Genomic DNA, 17,721 nt, shown 5'->3' with positions numbered 1-17,721 from the left:
TATAAGATGACAAAAAAGACGGGGGTAATGTTATTATAATATGGGTAAAATTGCCCCTTTTTTAACCTGACTGAAATTCGAGCCGTTACTAGCAACCCTGCGGGGCCCAAGGCGCCGAGTATGCACCCGGCACAGTGACAAGCCGTTACTACCAACCCTGACCTAAGCAATTCCAAAAAACAAAACCAAACAACAAAGATGAGATACTCCCGACCGTCGATGATACTTCCGTCCATGTACGGAAAAAAAATCAGCAGCGCCTCCATAACGGCCTTCTGTTTGCTAGAGGCAATGATTTTCAAAATTTTTTAAAACTTTGGACCAATACCAAATAGAATCAATTCGCAACTCGCAGAACCATACCTCGTATGTTATAAACAAAAAACTTTAGCCCTCTAAGATTTAAGCTCTACGATTTAGCTTAATTAAAAGTGAACACTGGTTTATACTTTAACCTCATGATAAATCATCCAAAAATGAAAATTGTTGACCTGTTAAAGGTTTTGTTTTTAAATAAGAGTGAAATCGTTTGCTTTACTCGTCAATTTTAATTCACAAGCTTTTTCACATTGGATTGACACGGATGTGGAGCAAGATTGTTCAGAGAGAGGAAAAGAAAAATATTTTCTCGCTTATACCAGCATAATATAACAAAAGGCAGACACTGCCCTAGATATGAAATATGTGTCTGATATGAAACGGGAACACTTATGTAAAAATAAAACCTTTAAAGAAGAAATTCCTTTTTTGTAGCACAATCTTTCGGTTAGAACTTGTTTTACTTTGAGCCATTTAAATGTTACCCTTATTAGGTCATTCTGAAATATACTTTATTTATTAAATACTTAATTACTAGGGATTTTTTCCAAAAATTACAAAATCTTCTATACTGTATATTGAAATGAATGATTAATGGCGTGTTATTTCACATGGCCAATGTCTTTTCCCGTCATCGTGGAACTCCTCTACCATTTTGTATGTGGTTTTATCAACATATCGTAACATGTCCTCGTTATACCCATTTACTTGCTCTAGTTGTTTTTGTTGAGTGTTGACCAGCCTTTTCTCGATACAAATTCTCTCCGTCAACGATGTGATATTGTCTCGTTCATGCTTCAAAGCCACGTCTTGTGCCCAGTCCTGTTCCTTGGCTGCTTGTAAAATCTCTTCGTATTTAGCTTCGGAGGCTCTATCTAAGTCGTGTTGAAGTCGTAATTGTTTGATCCTTTCCTCGATTTCGATCGTTTCTTTACTTTCATGATATGCTCGTTCTTTTTCACGTTCCATGTCAATCAAAGCTTGATTCTTTTCCTCTGCGACGGAGTGTTGTTTCTTATTCAAATATTCCAGCTTCGCCATTAGTTTTTTGTTCTCCACCACGATGTCTTTATATCGTTGGTGTTCCTCCACGGAGGCGATTTCATTTTGTTTAATCTGGTTACTAATCTTTTGACAGGTTGTACGACGGTTTTCCAACTCCTTCTGTATCTGTCGCGATTGTGTGTTGACCTGTTTCAAGAGCTTTCGTAATTCGTCTATACTTCTCGATGAACCTGATTTCCAAAAAAGAATGAATGAAAAAGGCATTGAAAATTCTCGAATTTTATGTACCTTATCGGCCCTTTTAACACCGGCCCTTATTGGCGTTATTTTTGGGCTTGTGGCGTAATAATGGCCGGCGTTAAAAGGGCCAGCGTAAAAAAGGCCAAGATTTGCAATTTTAACCTAAAAGTGGCGTTAATTTTTTATCATTATTTCTCAATTTAAAGGATTTTCGGTATGATTTGAAGAGGAAGATTATCCATTGTTTTACTCCATATTTAAAACTCAGATTTAAAAATCAGTGATTTTCGATGGAATTTTCAACAGTTTACTACTGAAAAATGACATTTGAATGTAAATTTTTGTCATTATTTACTAATTTGAAGCATAAGTAGCCATTTTTACAAATTTTGGTGTTATTAACGGCCCTAATTGGCGTAAGCCCAAAATCAGGCTGTGGCGGCTGTGGCGTAATAAAGGCCGGCGTAAAAGGGGCCGGCGTTGAATTAGGGCCGATAAGGTATATTGACCGATTCACCAAAATCCAGTTAGGGACTATCCTCAAGCAAACTTCAAGCAAGCTGCCTGTTTATAACTGACATAAATTTCACCCACGAACCAAAATCAAACAAGAAACTATGTGTAGGTCCAATCGGTAAATATTTAAAGATTTTGAGCTATCAAGGTGTTAATAAATCATCCTGTACATATTCTTTCTACCAAAAGGGCTGATCGTGGGTGAAAATGACGTCACACGGAATCGGCCAAGTAATACACAATAGAAACGGAACTGCTATTCGAACGAACGAGAAAATATACTATGATTGGCGAAACTATTTTTCGAACGAACAAGCAAATATAGGAACGGCGAGACTATTATTCTAACGAAAGAGCAAATATAGGAACGGCAAAACTATTATTCGAACGAATGAACAAATATAGGAACGGCGAGATGACCATTCGAACGAACGAGCAAATATAGTAACGGCGAGATTATTATTAGAACGAACGAGAAAATATATGATTGGCGATATTATTTTTTGAAAGAACAAGCAAATATACGAACGCCAATATTATTATTCGAACGAACGAGCAAATATAGTAACTGCGAGATTATTATTCGAACGAACGCGAAAATATATGATTGGCGAAACTATTTTTCGAACGAACAAGCAATTATAGGAACGGCGAGACTATTATTCGAACAAACGAGCAATTATAGGAACTCCGATATTATTATTTGAACGAACGAGCAAATATAGGAACGGCGAAACTATTATTCAAACGAACGAGCGAAGATAGAAACGGCGAGGCAGTGACTTACGGTTATGCTTGAGCGTCATATATTCTTCTAAAGTCAAATTGACATTATTGATTTGTCGTTCCCTATCAAGCTCCGCCATTTGTTGATAAATGCCTTTCAATTCTTTCAGCTTCGATTCTGCGTTTCTTTTTTCTTCGACCAGATCCTCTATCTTTCCTTTATCACTTGTATGGAATAACTGGCATTTCTCCTTGGCTATTTTCTCTTTATCCAACATATGAACACAAGCGTTATACCATGAGGCGTATTTCTTTGTTTCCTTACCCAAGTCTTCCTTCAGGAGCATGTTGACATGGTCTAAGTTCGTCATGGCTTTTTTATAATCGACTCTTCGTTCTTGGTTTGAGTTAGGTGTATGGAAAAAAGTAGTACACAACCTCGTATTACGTTCACTTTCTACTTTTCCATAATCTTTCTTACCTTCTTCAACTTGTTTACCAAGCTCAGCCAGTTTCGCAGATTCCGAGTCCCATAATTTATCATCTCGTTCAATTTCTTGGATACTTTTCAAGGTTTTTTTGATTTCGACTTGATCTTTCAATGATTTTCGAGCATTATTTTTCCGTTGCGCTGGTGTTAAACCAGGACCTTTTTCTTTATTTTTGTTCTTTTTACCACCCATCTTTTCTTCTCTTAAATCTTCAGCGACAAGGAGAAATTCTAACCTTTTATTTTTGATTCGTGGTTTTCGACGATATTGCTGCTGTTGTCGACCGTTTCCAGATTTTCTTATTTTCTCATGACTTTTCTCAACTCAATGCAATGGTTTCAGATCACTTTTTAAAAGAAAAAGTGACGTCAGTTTTTTCAATTTTGATCTTGTTCACTTTTGGCAGAGTTTTCACTTCGGCAGAGAGTTGTGGAAGAGATTACAAGTTTTACAAGTTATAGTGTCCGGTCCAAAAATACCGAATACCTTTTTTGTAAACAGCTTTTACTTTGACTGGGCTTTCCATACATACATATACATTATAACATAAAATATATAAAATGGTAGTAAAAATACTACTCAAACACTTACTCAATCCTCGAGATTAAAATGCCTGTGCTACCTACCTAATTTCTATGCTCTCATATTTTATTCCTAATACACGTTTTTTATAGGAACACGTTTATGAGGAACTTGAGGCTGAAAACGGGCCAAAAAATAAGGAATGGTTAAGGAACTGCTCAGGCTCAGAATAAGAAATCAAGTTAAGGAACAGTAAGAGTTAGACTTGAACTTGTATATTATTTACAATAACCCAAACAAAAAGATGATAAAATATTGCTGAAACGACATTGAATGTGTAAAAAGGTGAAAAAAGTGAAAAGAATGTAGATACAGAATTTGCATACTTAACAAATCCTAAGTTAGCAGCTTAGTAAATAAGGAACTCGATAAGGAACTTTGAGGCTGAAATTCTCTGTAAAAATAAGGAACTCCAGGCTCAGAGCAAAGTTAAGGTTCCTTATAAAAAAACGTGTATACATATCCTGATCCGGATTGCTTACGTAATAGGAGTCTGCGCTGTCACCGTTTAGAGCTAAACATGAAAGTGGTTCAAATCAGCGATCTGTTCTTTAATCATAACCCTAAAGTTAGACTATGCTATAGTCTAAGACGAGTTTCATCTAAGAGGAACAAACGTGAAGACGGGAATTTTTTTTTTCGGGGGTAGCTGTTGTCACAGACTCAATCCGCCGCGCAACATATTATGTTTTATAATATACAAACTATGTTATATCATAATAATATATTATACGGACGATAGCATCGTCTACCCTAAAGTTTTCATGCAAATACGAAAATGATTCAGAATTAGCTTGGTAGCTTGAATATCGTAAATAACTGAAGATTGCCATCCTGGATGGCAAAAACTTTGAGTATGAAATTAACTGAAAACTTAATTCTTTACACAAACTTAATAAATATTTATTTTCATTTTTCAGAACTCTTCACCCGAGGTTGACCGTTAATCACGAAAGATCATCATTGGAAATATCAACTTTTGTTGTCTTCAGTTTCAAAATAGTAACTTTCCTTTACGATCTACGTATTATATATAACCAACGATTATTGAATATTTATTTTTTTTATCGACTAAGATGTAGTACCCTAGCTAAACCAGTGTTAAAAGTTCCACCGTCTCATCGCAGTATGCAATGAGACTTTACTGTCTTAGAACTTATTGAAAATCTTGACTAATTTGTCATGTTGAGTTTATTGTTCATCTGAGATGAAAAACTTGCCTTGACAACTGATGAACGGTACTTCACGTGATAGATTTTCCTTGTTTGAGAAGTGACTCGCCAAATTAGGGCCAAACCAGTAACAAAATCTTTCACTTTTGAGTCAATGAATTACAAACATCAATCGACTTTTTAACTGGAGATAAACTAGCTTAACTAGCGACTTACTTTGTTTAACATAGCCAAGCATACGATAGGCTGCGCGCTTCCCCGAAATTGATTTTAATATAGGGAATGCGTATCGCGTATAAAATTCCCGTCTGAGAGTTACTCCAAATTCGGGGTAACCTGTTTCATGAAAAGGTTCAGAAATCCAATGACTGTATTAACCTATAGCCCTTCAAATTTTTATTCAAATTTAATGATTTAAAGGGGATCTAACGTCAAATCCTTCATTACACTTTTTTGGAAAGTTTAAAAAAATTTATAACGAGAGCTTTCGAAAGAGCTATGTTACATCAAAAGATCTTCAGTCAATGTGTTATAATATCCCTTTAAAGATTTGTACATGTGACGTCATAGTTGGCGTTTTGTTTTAGAAGCTAGCACACATCTGTGTTGATTAACAGGATTATCCCTCTATTTTTAAGGCTTCGATCGTAGAAATTTCTATAAGGCTTTATTATGATTTATTCATTGCATCTAAAATTCGGCAGGATAGATGGGATACTTTGGAATACCTATCAAAAAGTTTGTTCTTTAAAGTGCGATTACAAAGATATCTTTTTTATCCAACAAAAGCTTTTTTTGAAGCCATTACAAGACGCTGTTTCTAAAAATGTGCCTGTTCAACGACTGATTTAAGAAACTAAAGTGCAACCATGACGTCACAAAATCCTCTTTTTCTCAAAGAAAGGGAAAATTCAAGTATCAATAACTTAATGAATTTAAAAGATTTTAAGTTCGTTCTTTTTTCAATATTTTTGTTTCTATCAGAGCTTTCCTATGTAAAAAAATGAGGTACATGAATTTTCTGACATTAGATCCCCTTTAAAGATCTCTCATATAAAACCTAGTAATCAAGTTTCTAGAACTCGAAAGCATAAAGACGGGGGTAAGTCTCGGACAGGAATTTTATACACGATATAGATCCCGTATATATCAAAACATCAGAGGGGATGCGTGCAGTCTACGCCAGACGTTACTAATCGATAATTAATCGATTTACTGATCGATAATTAATCGATTGATTAAATATCGACTAAAAACGATAAGCGATAAATAATCGGCGCCTAAAAAATTGTGAGTATCGATTATAACGATCAGATATAAGATATCGATTATATCAATTAGATATCGATCCAAGTTTTATTGATATTATCGATTAAAAATCGATAGGGTTGAGGTATCGATTATATCCATATTAATCGATATTATCAATTATTAACACTGTAATCGATATTATCGATCTAAAATCTATGGTGATAATTTAATTGAGTGCTAAAAAATTGTGAGTATCGATTAGCTATCGATTATCGTTTTTAGTCGATATTTAATCAATCGATTAATTATCTATTAGCTATCGATTTTATTCGATAATCGATTTTATCGATTAGTAACGTCTGGTCTAGGCATATGATTGCATAGTCTGAATCGCAGACCTCTATAAGAAACTTTTTTCGCTAGAGGATGAGCAGAAGCCTAATGATTGCATGGGATATAGACTTCACCTTTTTTGTTTTGATGATGTAAATAAAGTAAAAAGATGTAAATAAAATATAATTCAAATTTTCATAATATGGTATGTATAATTTTCCTGGAAATTATTTTATTTTTCGATGATTACCTAATGTTTATTTTTTGCTAAATAAAAATAATATAGAGAAAAACGTGTAAATAGCGTGTGTGCATGGATATTATAATTTCATTCTAAAAGATATTAATATCTATATTTTCCAATAATTTCTTTGGCTTAGTTCCGTTTTCATTTGACAGATTTGAGACAGTGAAGTAGTTCTATTTATACTGAGATGAGCAATTTGTCTGAGACGAGCAATTTAAAAAATGAGCATTATGGAGGAGTGTACTTTCCATTCATGTTTCAATAAATCAATAAATAGGATCTCCTCCACGGATCACATGCTACAAACTTCTCGTCTCAGACGATTTTTCCGTCTCAGTATAAATGGAACTAGTATTTAATATGAAGATTTTTCAAGACCTTACAATTATGTCCTTTAATTTCTGTTCATGCAAATTTTCCAATTCACGCATTTACGCAGCTTTTTAAACTTTTTATGCATTCTGCAAGTGGAAAATCCCATTCACTTAAACGCTGCCATTAATTTTTGTGTTTGATGATGAAATTCTCGGCTCTCAAAAAAAGAAGACAAAAAAAGAAACACTTTCAACCCACCGATATGAGAGCTTTCCTCCTTATGAAAGGTTTTGTTTGTAAAGTGATATCGTTTTCTTACTCATCAATTTGAATTTACAAGCTTTTTGGCATTGGATTGACAACGGATTTGGAGAAAGATTCAGCATAAAGATGAAAATAAAAACATTTTTTTGTTTATATCAGCACAATATAACAAAAGGCAGACACTGTCCCAATATGAAATATGTGTCTGATATGAAACGGGAATACTTATGTAAAAATAAAACCTTTAATAATGTACGGGTACTGTAATCATGATTGATTTGATAATTGTGACAGATTGACAGTACATCGAGGACATTGTAATAACCTTTGTTTCCGTTACTTTTTAATTGACATATTTTGAATTTTAATATCATTACGCTATTTTTTAAAGAAAGCCTGTAGTTGGTTAGACTAGAGTCTACTTCTTACTGGGCTTAGTTTTCTGATGATTTTAATGGCGCTGAGTCCAGCGAAGTAGACTAAAGGATATCGCCATCTTGAATTTTTGCACTTTCGTTTTTGAAAATTATATGAAAACAACAAAACAATAAAATATATTCTAAAATCTAATCAAAGTTTATGAGACGATAATAAAAAACTTATAAATACCTCCTAACTTTCAAAACAATCCAAAAGTTTTCTATTTGTTTTTCTCAAGAAGGGACTGGATCTAGTGGCATGTATTTGCTACCACCTCAAGTAAAGCCAAAAATGAAGTCTGTCAAATTACACCGGGCCACTTATCAGCGCCAACCAGTCTATCAAAAAGCTATAAATGGCCTCAGGGCTAATTAATATAGTAGTTGGTGAACGAGTAGGAGGAATATTCCCTGTAATTTCTCTTTGGTTGCAGAATTTTGACAATTTTCATATTTCTGACCCCTTTCCGAGTAGTCTGTATCGCAGACCTCTATAGATACGTAGATATACTTCCTATAAGAAACTTTTTTCGCTAGAGGATGAGCAGAAACCTACTTTCCGAGATACGCCAACATGCAATAGGATACTTAAAAAACTTAGAATTTTTGAATACGGAAACCAGAGAAGATTTCTAAAGCAAAGTACTTATAACATAAACATGTCAGTGACCTTAATGAGGCTATCCCCCAGCGGTTTTCGTGATTGCGTGATTGGCGTTTTTTCAAGTTCCTGATTTAAGATTTTAAAGTGCGTGATAAAAAACCAACGTGATCAACGTGATCGTGATGATAGATAGGAAATTTAACTCGTGATAACGTGATTTGGAATTTCTTACAGTTTACAGAGGCCAAGTTTTCACCAGAGAAAATATTTATTCGAGTTGTGATACTCACGTATTGGTGTCTTTTTCTCATAGCCATTATAGCCCTTGAATCGAAAAGAAAAGCGGTTGAAAAGAAACCTCTCTTGGCATTAGAAGTAGAATAGCATAGAAGAAGCACAACACAAGGATGTTGTCGGGGAAAACTTCGTCGGGGAAAACTTCGTCGGGGAAAAATATTCGTCACTTGCTGGTAGTTGGGAAACGCATTAAGGCCGAGGAAAATTTTCGTCGGGGGAAAAATATTCGTCACTTGGCCAAAATTTTCCCCGACAAAGTTTTACCCGATAGATAAGGTAAGGTCTAAAAAGGCGTAAGGGTCGGAAAATTTTTCCAGACCGCGTTATCTGGTACCAGATGTGGAAATATGCTACGACACGCTTTTGCTCTGAAGGTCGGGCATATTTTAATTGGTCCGCTCCTTTAGAGCTTTAGCGTGGGCGGCCGCCAATACGCCCATCGGAATATCAGATAACAGACCGCGTGGCTTTTTAGCGGTTCGCGCGGTCTAGAAGCGGACAAATCGAATGTTTATGTTTTTCGCAGCCATCTTGAATTTTTACTCGAGCAAGCCAGAGCAGAAGACAGATTACACAGGAAGCTAGAAATCATTTCAAATTTGCTGATGAAAATGACAAATAATTGTTGATCCTGAATTAACGATGTGTTACGCAAGACATTAACTTTCACCAGCCACAGAAGAATTTCCATAATGGTTTGTTTGTCTTTATTAAAGTTGAGGCTGAAATTGCTATAAAACAAAACACACAAAAAAGATGACTGATGTCATGACTCCATTCAATCATAATCATGAAGAGGCTCTACACGACGAGAATGAAAATAATTTTGCTTTACACTTGAAACCAGTCTTTGATGCTTGTGATTATAATGGAGATGGCTTTGTTAAAATTCACGACTTGATTGAACTTGGAAAACAACATTCTGTTGGAAATAGTGGAGAGGTGAGGAGGGAGGATGATTTGAACTTTTCATATATACCACCGGATAACTCATTTATGTAGCTAATCTTTAGTGGCTTATAAACGTAACTTTCTCATTTTCAGGGTTAAAAAAATGAAAGTTTTTAAGACATTAGGGGTCCTTGACAAAAAACTTTTAAATTTTTTATGGGTATTGGCTGAGCTGATAAGCTTTTTTTAGACCCCTCCCCCCTCCTGCTCATAACAACAAAACATTTCAAAACAAAGTTTTACCTTTTTGAAATCACAATTTTCTCCAATCATGTCCGCCTCCATTCAGGCTAGCTCTAAATAAAAAGCTCTAAAACAACATCTAATAAACATGAAAACCAGAATATGATTCTTCAATAGACCTTTTTTCAAAGAGGCCACCCTGTTGAATAATTATGTAGTCCAGCAGAAAAACAATGATAAAACCATGCATAATTATTACAATATGCAATGATACAGTAATTTTATGGCTGGACTACATAATTATTCAACAGGACGTCCTCTTTGAAAAAAGGTCTATGGGAATCAAAACTATTTTTCCATCTGCCATATTGAATTGCATGCAAAAATTATGGTCAGTCAGGCACATCCTGGCATCCTGTCAGTGTGCATTGATCTCACTGTCACACCCGTAATCTTCTAGTTTTTGTCTATTTGCACCCACATTGGCCAATGAGAGAAACTCTTTCATTGGAGTTTGTGGAAGAAATCAGGAAGAAATTGGCTGAAATAGTGAAAAAGATTGCTGTCCCAATACTTTCTTTTTTATTTGTATATATGTAGTTGAACCCCTCTCCCCCTTGTCAGGGGAGTCAGCCAGATTCTTAAATTTAAAAATCAGGAGAAGCAAAAGTAGGCTCGTCTGATAGCCGTAAGCACAAGTGAAAAAATGAGGGTCACTTTTGACAAAAAGTACTTCAAAAGAAATAAGAAAAATGGATTGTGAAAAATTCACTTTTTTTGGTCAAAACGCATCCTACTTCTTCCAAGCCAAATAAAAAATGCCGCACTTACCAAGATATTCCAAAATAGCGCGCAAAAGTAAACTACAAAGCTGATATCACACACATGCGGTTCTCAGACGTGAGATTGAAAACTTTTCAGCCATCGTGTTTTGAATAGCAACCACTATTGAAGCGATTAAAATGGTGGAAAACAAACTTTACCATTGAAAAGCCAATGCTTGAAAGCATCTAAAAAAGCTATTGGGTATAAAAAGTTTTTTTTTGGCAGTGAAAACACAAGATTTCCACTTAAATTGAAATATTACCTATATAGAAACAGGAACCCATATACCTAGGGGTATGATAAGAATAAATTCTTTCTCAGAGTTTTCTCCAAAATAAATTGACCCGAAAGAACAATTGCTTCACAGTGCGGCGGCTGTCTGAAGGTGGGCTGTTGGAATATTTTTTCAGTTGGAAAGCAATAACTTTGGTTGTAGTCAGGCCAATGCCGATAAAAAGTTTTTGTCAAGGACCCCACAAAAATATCTACAAATTTTGCATCATTCTTGTTTGGTTTTAAAAATGTAGTTGTGACTCTTGGGCCAGTCTAAGGTTTTGTATTAAAATTTATTGTATTTTAAAGGTTTTCTACAGGAATAAAAGGAGCTTATTTTAGGCAGTGTCTTCATGCGTCAGATAAATTAAAGCTACTTTTTTATGCAACGATATCCTGCAAACAAGTGAAAGATCAAAAGTTGTTTCAAGACGTGACCTCACATTTTATTACTTTTGTAAAAAAATTAATCAAACCTAATTGAACACTCAAATTTTTGAAGCAATAGGAGTTTGATTAGTTCAGTCAGTAAAAACGAATACCAAAACCAATTTCCTGACTCGAATTGCTGGAAATTCTAGGTGCATTTATTAAGGAATATTTCCCTCTTTTCTGAGTAAGAAGTATTTCTTGTTTGGCATTAAAACGGGTTGATCATATTATTAGGGGGAGATGTTATTTTACAAAAATGGTATAAATTCTTAGCCCATTTGTCAAAAGTTGCCATTGGGTATAAAAAGAAGAAAAAATCATGTCAAAACCTGGTGGCGCTCTTTTCAAGGTTGCCACGGGCAGGGTGCCACCGCCGCTACGTCAGCAAAATTGAAATTTCAAAAAATTTCAAAACATAGTGAAGTGACCCCTCATTTGAAAGGTATTTTCATGCTGATTAAGAAAATCAATATGATGAGGTTGAGAAACACTGTCACAAAAAGTAATTTCGCAAAGTTGACGAAATTTTGAGGATTTTGCTAAAAACGCAATTTTTTGAACGTCTTTCTCAAGTTACTTCTTGTCATAGTGTTTTTTACCATTACAAACATGATTTTCTTAATCAGCATGAAAATACCTTTCAAATGAGGGGTCACTTCACTATGTTTTGAAAATTTTTGAAATTTCGATTTTGCTGGTGGAGCGGCGGTGGCACCCTGCCCGTGGCAACCTTGAAAAAAGTGCCACAGGGTTTTAACATGATTTTTTCTTCTTTTTATACCCAAAGGCAACTTTTGACAAATGGGCTTTAAAAATTATTCCTAACATCCCCCCCTAATATTATATAAAAACTAGCTTTTAGTCTGTTGGATTGAGCCTGTTTATTTCTATTCATTTTTAGGAACTTGAATTGATTTTAAGGCAACTCGATGGTAGTGGGAATGGAAGAATATCATTTGATGAATTTTGCTTTAAAGTACAGCAAATCTTTCAGCAGGGTATGTTTTACATTACATTACATTTTATCTTGCGGGAGGATAGGAGCCTTTAGTGTTTGTAGTGTTTGTTTGTTTGTTTCACCTGATTATGGATTAGAAAATTATCTTGAAAAGTCATTTCTAAAAATTACTAAATTACTAAACAAATCCCTTTGAAATAAGAATGAAATATCATGAATAATTTTTAATTTTGGGATCAACAGTGGGGTGGATCCCCTTTGATTTTGAATGGGGAATCTTTTTCCAGCAATAAAGTGGAAAACTATGTTTTTCATGTAAAATAGATGAGAGATTTAAAAATGCAAAAAAAAGCTCAGTTTATAAGTATTAAGATTTAAAAATAGAAGTTTTCTGTTTTTATACCATGTCCTTATGAAAGTAAAAGAAAACACAGTTTGATCCCATGTCAAAGATCCAATTCACACTATCATGCTGAAATATTTATAAATATTATATCCTTATATCTGTCAGAAAATGAGACCTTTGTATGGGTGAAGTAAAATTGATTGTTTTGAAAAATTAAGATTTCTCTGTTACGACTTGGTTATAGCTGTTTTTAAGCAGAGATAAGGCCAAGTCCAAATTATTTAGATTCCTAGAAAAAATTAAAAACACAGTCATAACGCGACCTTAGAATAAAAGGGTTCTATCACAAAATTTCAACTTTTGGCGTTTGCCTAGAAAATAAACTTGGCCATGAGAGAAAGAAACATTTTGCAAAACTCCTTCTTACTGTTACTTTTTTCAGTTTCTCAAAATAAGAAGATATTGGTATTATTGGTTCTCATCCCCAATTTGGACTTTTTCGTTGGAAAGAAAAATTGAAAAAGGTTCTCAGGCAATAGAAACCTTTAGACGTTAATTTTACAAAAAAAGATTTAAATGAAAAAAAGGTTCTTAGCAGAATAATTGGGAAAAAAAAAACCACCCTAAATTCACTTTTAATGCAACTTGTATGCATTTCTTTAGATGTTTGGCCTTGGAAAAATACCAAAAAAAAAAGGAAGAAGGATAACGTGGATACGAAAAACCCTTAAGAAAAATTGAAGAAAAAAACCAATAGAACCTTGTTTTATTCTAGCAAAGGAAAAAAAAAATTAAAAACTATCTGAAAAAAATCATTGCTTAATAAAAACAGGGGGAATGAATGTAAAAACATTTAAATTGATTTTTTCGTAGTTGTAGGACACAATCTTTCAGAAAAGCATGGTTTTTAGGTTAACAACAATGTGGAACCAGGTTATTTTTCATCCAATTTTTTCCAAACGATTTTAACAAAATCAAAGAAAATGTCAAGTAGAACCCTTTTATTCCAAGGTTGCGATAAATGGCCCATAAATCTCATTTATATTCGATTTTCAATCAATTATAGAAATTACTCTAATAATGGACATAATAATCAGATTCACAATCATTCTTTAATTATGTTTATCTGATGTTACTCTAGAGACAGAATTAATTAACCACATTTTCGATTGGCTGATTTGCTAATCAAAATTTGAGTCTAAAGTAAAGGGGACTCTTATTCAGGTCACTTTAATGCAGGTTATTCAAGAGCTGTACTCTACAATCATGGCCAAAAATGTTTGAGAAAAACACAGGAATTTGCAGTAAAAATGTTCAGTCCTTCACACCAAGAATTGAACATTGCAAATGGGAGAAAGGGGACAAACAGCTAAGAATTAGCTTTTGTCTCAACAATCTATTTCTGTTTGACCTCATTTTCTTAGTCTATCCCGACCTAATGTTATCAGTAGTTTAATAATCTGAACTCACGAAATATGAAACTTTATTATAGCTAATGATGTCGAACCCTCGCCACGGGATCGAGTCAACAGTCTGGAAGTCAAACTACCATTAAAAAATAAAGATCCTGCTGCTCCTGTTCCGGAAATCTTGGAACAAATTCCTGAAAAGCCCAATGATGAAGCTCGAGGACGTTCATTTACTGATAGTGAAGGCTTCTTTGAGGAGGTAGTGTATCATAACTTAAAAATAGCATTATGCAATCTGAATCACCATTTTTGTTTGGTCACATTAGCCTGGTTAACCAAGCCAGTTTTTTTAAGGCCAAGATACGGCTGACGGCAATATAGCGTTATCGGTGCTTTAATGATTTGTATGTACGGAATTTTTGCCGTCTCTCCAGAGAAATGAAATGGAATAGAAAAACGTTTCTATTGAAAACGCTTTTGTTTTCTTTGATTATGTCGTTAGAAAAAGTTCAAGAAAGACGGCTCGTCCTAAAAATGCCCGGTTTTAATATGCTATTATCATAAAAGTGGATTTTCGTTTTTCAAACAGATTGCTGTCTAAACTTTCAGTGTGAAGTAACAAATTTTACACCATTTTGTTGCCCGGTAAATTCTCACCACAATGATATTAAATGGTTTCGATAAAATTCGGTTGGGAAAAGCAGATTAAATTTCTTACCTTCCTGCATTCAGACTTTTTATCTAATGATGTGGCCGTGATGCGTTTATATCATTAGGATTGCTAGGAAACTCTGAGTAAGAAAATATAGGTATCTTTTGGTCTGAGTGAGGTATTCCCAAAATATAAGCCCCTTAAGTTTCCGCATAATTACATCATCACATCACGCTAATTATGCAGATTTTTTTTATCAACAACAAAAGAAATCCATTAACCGAAAGTAACTCCTTTAAGGGCAAGGGACCTGGTACATGTATTTCCATTGTTTACAAGAAGCTGTTTTTCCATCTCTTTACAATTCTCAAAATTTACAAATTCACAAAATATTACATTTTTTCTTTGTTTATAGATCGATACGTTATCACATAGTACAGCTTCAACTTATGATTTTGATGAGCCAAGGTATAGTTCACCAATGAAAAACGGCAAATTTATTGCTCCTCCCAACAGCTATTTCGCGCAAATGAAACGTAATACTAACATCTATTCAACATATCCACCCAACGGAAAATTACCGAAAAAAGAGCGTAAAAATATATATAATTTACAACACAGACAGTTGAGTCGAACCAGCGAGTACCAGTCAACCGAGGAAGGTTTTGAAGCCTTTGGCGAGGGAGACTGGGACGGGTCAGTGACGTCAGAACCGCAATTCGAATCTGGAAGCTTGCTATCGCCTAACACGTAAAAGATTTCTTCGTCGTTTATCATTAAATTCATTCCTTAGACGGCCAATATTTCAGATCTACGTCAAATGTCTTTTTTGGAATGTCATAACTCAGAACCAATTTCTAGACGGTCTATAATGTAGATTCAAGGCAGGGTCAAAGATCAAGAATCTAGTCTTAACAAGATCCCTAGACCTACCAATCACAAAAGTATGAATCTGACCTAATTTCAAATAGTCACTACTACTGGCTACTATTCGAAAACGAAAGCCGTCTAAGGGTTTAAAACTACTTGTTTTTAGCTTAGAAACTACGTCACACAGTGAAATTATTTTGAAGGTTTTTTTAGCACGAGATAAAAAGAATTATTTCTTCAAATTTTCTTTATCCATTGCACCTTTCATAACCCTGTCTGTGTTGTCAAAATTGCTTGTTGGACCTACCCCGGTGGAGTGAAGGTCCTATAAATTCACCTCTGTCCGTCCGTCCGTCCGTCCGTCCGTCCGTCCGTTCGTTACCAGCTTTTCTCGAGATTGAATCATAGGAATCATTTGATTTTTGGTACAAAGGTGCAAAACGGTGGTGGCCAAAATGTGACGGAGCCCGATTTTCTAAAAAAAAATTTTTTGGGTAAATTTGGGCCAAAAAACGGCTAAAAAACGGGTTTTTTGGACTTTGTGAAAAATTGGATCATTAAATTTTTTTGATATTTTGCATGAAAGTAGGGTACCATCATAGGTAAAAGATGGCTAAAGCAGATTTTTCCAAAAAAATTTATTTGGCTAAAAAAACGCATGTTTATCTATAAGAATCACTATTAATAAGCATACATCAATGTTCTTAGTCAAATTACTCAATTTCTTTATGAGATAGAAGTTTTTTTTGCTCATGAGGGCTTACTTTTGAAGAATATGTGTGTTTAGACATGAAATTTTGGTTGCTTGGCGTGTTTTTATAGAAAAACTGGCCAAGTTCAATATTTTTTTATAAGCACATTATCAATTACTTAGGTATTAGCTTTTCTCGAGATTGGCTCTTTCATTCTTTAAGACTTTTTGCACAAAGATGCATAACTATAAACCCTCGAATATGACGGAGCCCAATTTTCGAAAAAAAAAAATGTTTTAGGGCAAATTTGGGCCAAAAAACGGCTAAAAAGTGGGTTTTTTGGACTTTGTGAAAAATTGGATCATTGATTTTTTCTGATTTTTTGCATGGAAGTAGGTAAAAGATGGGTCAAGCAGATTTTTGCAAAAAGATTTGTTGGCTCAAAAAACGCATGTTTATCTATAAGAATAACTATTAATAAGCATACATTAATGTTCTTAGTCAAATTACTCATTTTTTTGATGAGATAGATGTTTTTTTATGCTCACGAAGTCTTGAATATGAAAGAATATTTCAAGAGCATGAAATTTTGGTTTCTAAACGTTTTTTTATAAGAAACAAACGACTAATTTTAATAAATTGTCACTATTTGTGTTCTGAATGATAGTTTAACGTTCATTCTCACGTAGATATCAATTATATATGTGTTAAATGCATAACCAGGTAGGTCCATAAAAGTATCACTTGTTTTATGTTAGTTTTTAGCTACTTTACGTAGTCCCTTAATAAGTTATGATATGTTTACTAAATATTACTAAACGTTATGTCATTTCACTGCTTGCATGTCAGCTTATTTTTATTTGAATAAAGATCGATTTCGGATATCGAGCTCCCTTACTTCTAATACGATGATGTGAAAAAGTCCACTTTTAATGCAAGTATTTGTTTGAATGTTGCGTGCGGTGTGTGTTTCGGTTAAACTTTGTTATGCTTCTTATTTTATTTGTATTTTCATTTTGCTATGTGTGTGATCTTCCCAATACACAGGTTGCAAAATTAAAGGCTGAAGACAAATCACGCTTTCACTCGAAATTTTTTTGTACTTCTTACATGACATTTACTTCTGATTGGTTCGAATTTTCCGAGTAATCACATATTTTGACTGCACCGATATAATTTTGCAACCCGTGTATTGAGTGAATTATCATTATAAGAATGAGTGCACGATTTTAGGTGTATTTCTTTCGGTTTTTTGTAAATTTTCTTAAAAGATATCCAGAAGTTCACCCTTACAACTCATCCATCAACTTTCCAGAAATGCATGTTCTACTTAAATTTGGTTATATCTTA

General features: G+C 34.3%; 2 protein-coding genes across 3 annotated transcripts in view; one reads left to right on the top strand and one right to left on the bottom strand.

The window, feature by feature from the left end:
* Nucleotides 1–837: 837 nt before the first annotated feature.
* On the bottom strand, nucleotides 838–3,562 carry LOC136797492 (centrosomal protein of 83 kDa-like). The gene is made up of 2 exons (XM_067054068.1): nucleotides 2,867–3,562; nucleotides 838–1,553 (listed from the first exon to the last, which is right to left on the bottom strand). Exons 1-2 carry the CDS (start codon nucleotides 3,486–3,488, stop codon nucleotides 910–912), a joined length of 1,266 nt encoding a protein of 421 aa, XP_066910169.1. The 5' UTR covers nucleotides 3,489–3,562; the 3' UTR covers nucleotides 838–909.
* Nucleotides 3,563–9,341: 5,779 nt separating this feature from the next.
* LOC136797491 (rab11 family-interacting protein 3-like) overlaps nucleotides 9,342–17,721 on the top strand; it is a 28,189-nt gene continuing 19,809 nt past the window's right edge. Inside the window, exons 1-4 of one of the 2 annotated variants that reach the window (XM_067054067.1) lie at nucleotides 9,342–9,722; nucleotides 12,346–12,442; nucleotides 14,241–14,416; nucleotides 15,225–15,277. In XM_067054067.1, the coding sequence (XP_066910168.1) occupies nucleotides 9,537–9,722; nucleotides 12,346–12,442; nucleotides 14,241–14,416; nucleotides 15,225–15,277 (512 nt within the window). In that variant the 5' untranslated portion in view covers nucleotides 9,342–9,536. Of the gene's footprint in view, nucleotides 9,723–12,345; nucleotides 12,443–14,240; nucleotides 14,417–15,224; nucleotides 15,560–17,721 lie in introns of both variants that reach the window. The other variant, XM_067054066.1, reaches the window with a different exon arrangement.

Source organism: Clytia hemisphaerica, unplaced genomic scaffold (assembly GCF_902728285.1).
Source record: "Clytia hemisphaerica strain Z4C2 unplaced genomic scaffold, Clytia hemisphaerica genome assembly, whole genome shotgun sequence".
NCBI classification, from domain to species: domain Eukaryota; kingdom Metazoa; phylum Cnidaria; class Hydrozoa; order Leptothecata; family Clytiidae; genus Clytia; species Clytia hemisphaerica.
Note: the sequence above shows the minus strand (reverse complement) of the source record. Positions and strands in the feature narration are given on the sequence as shown.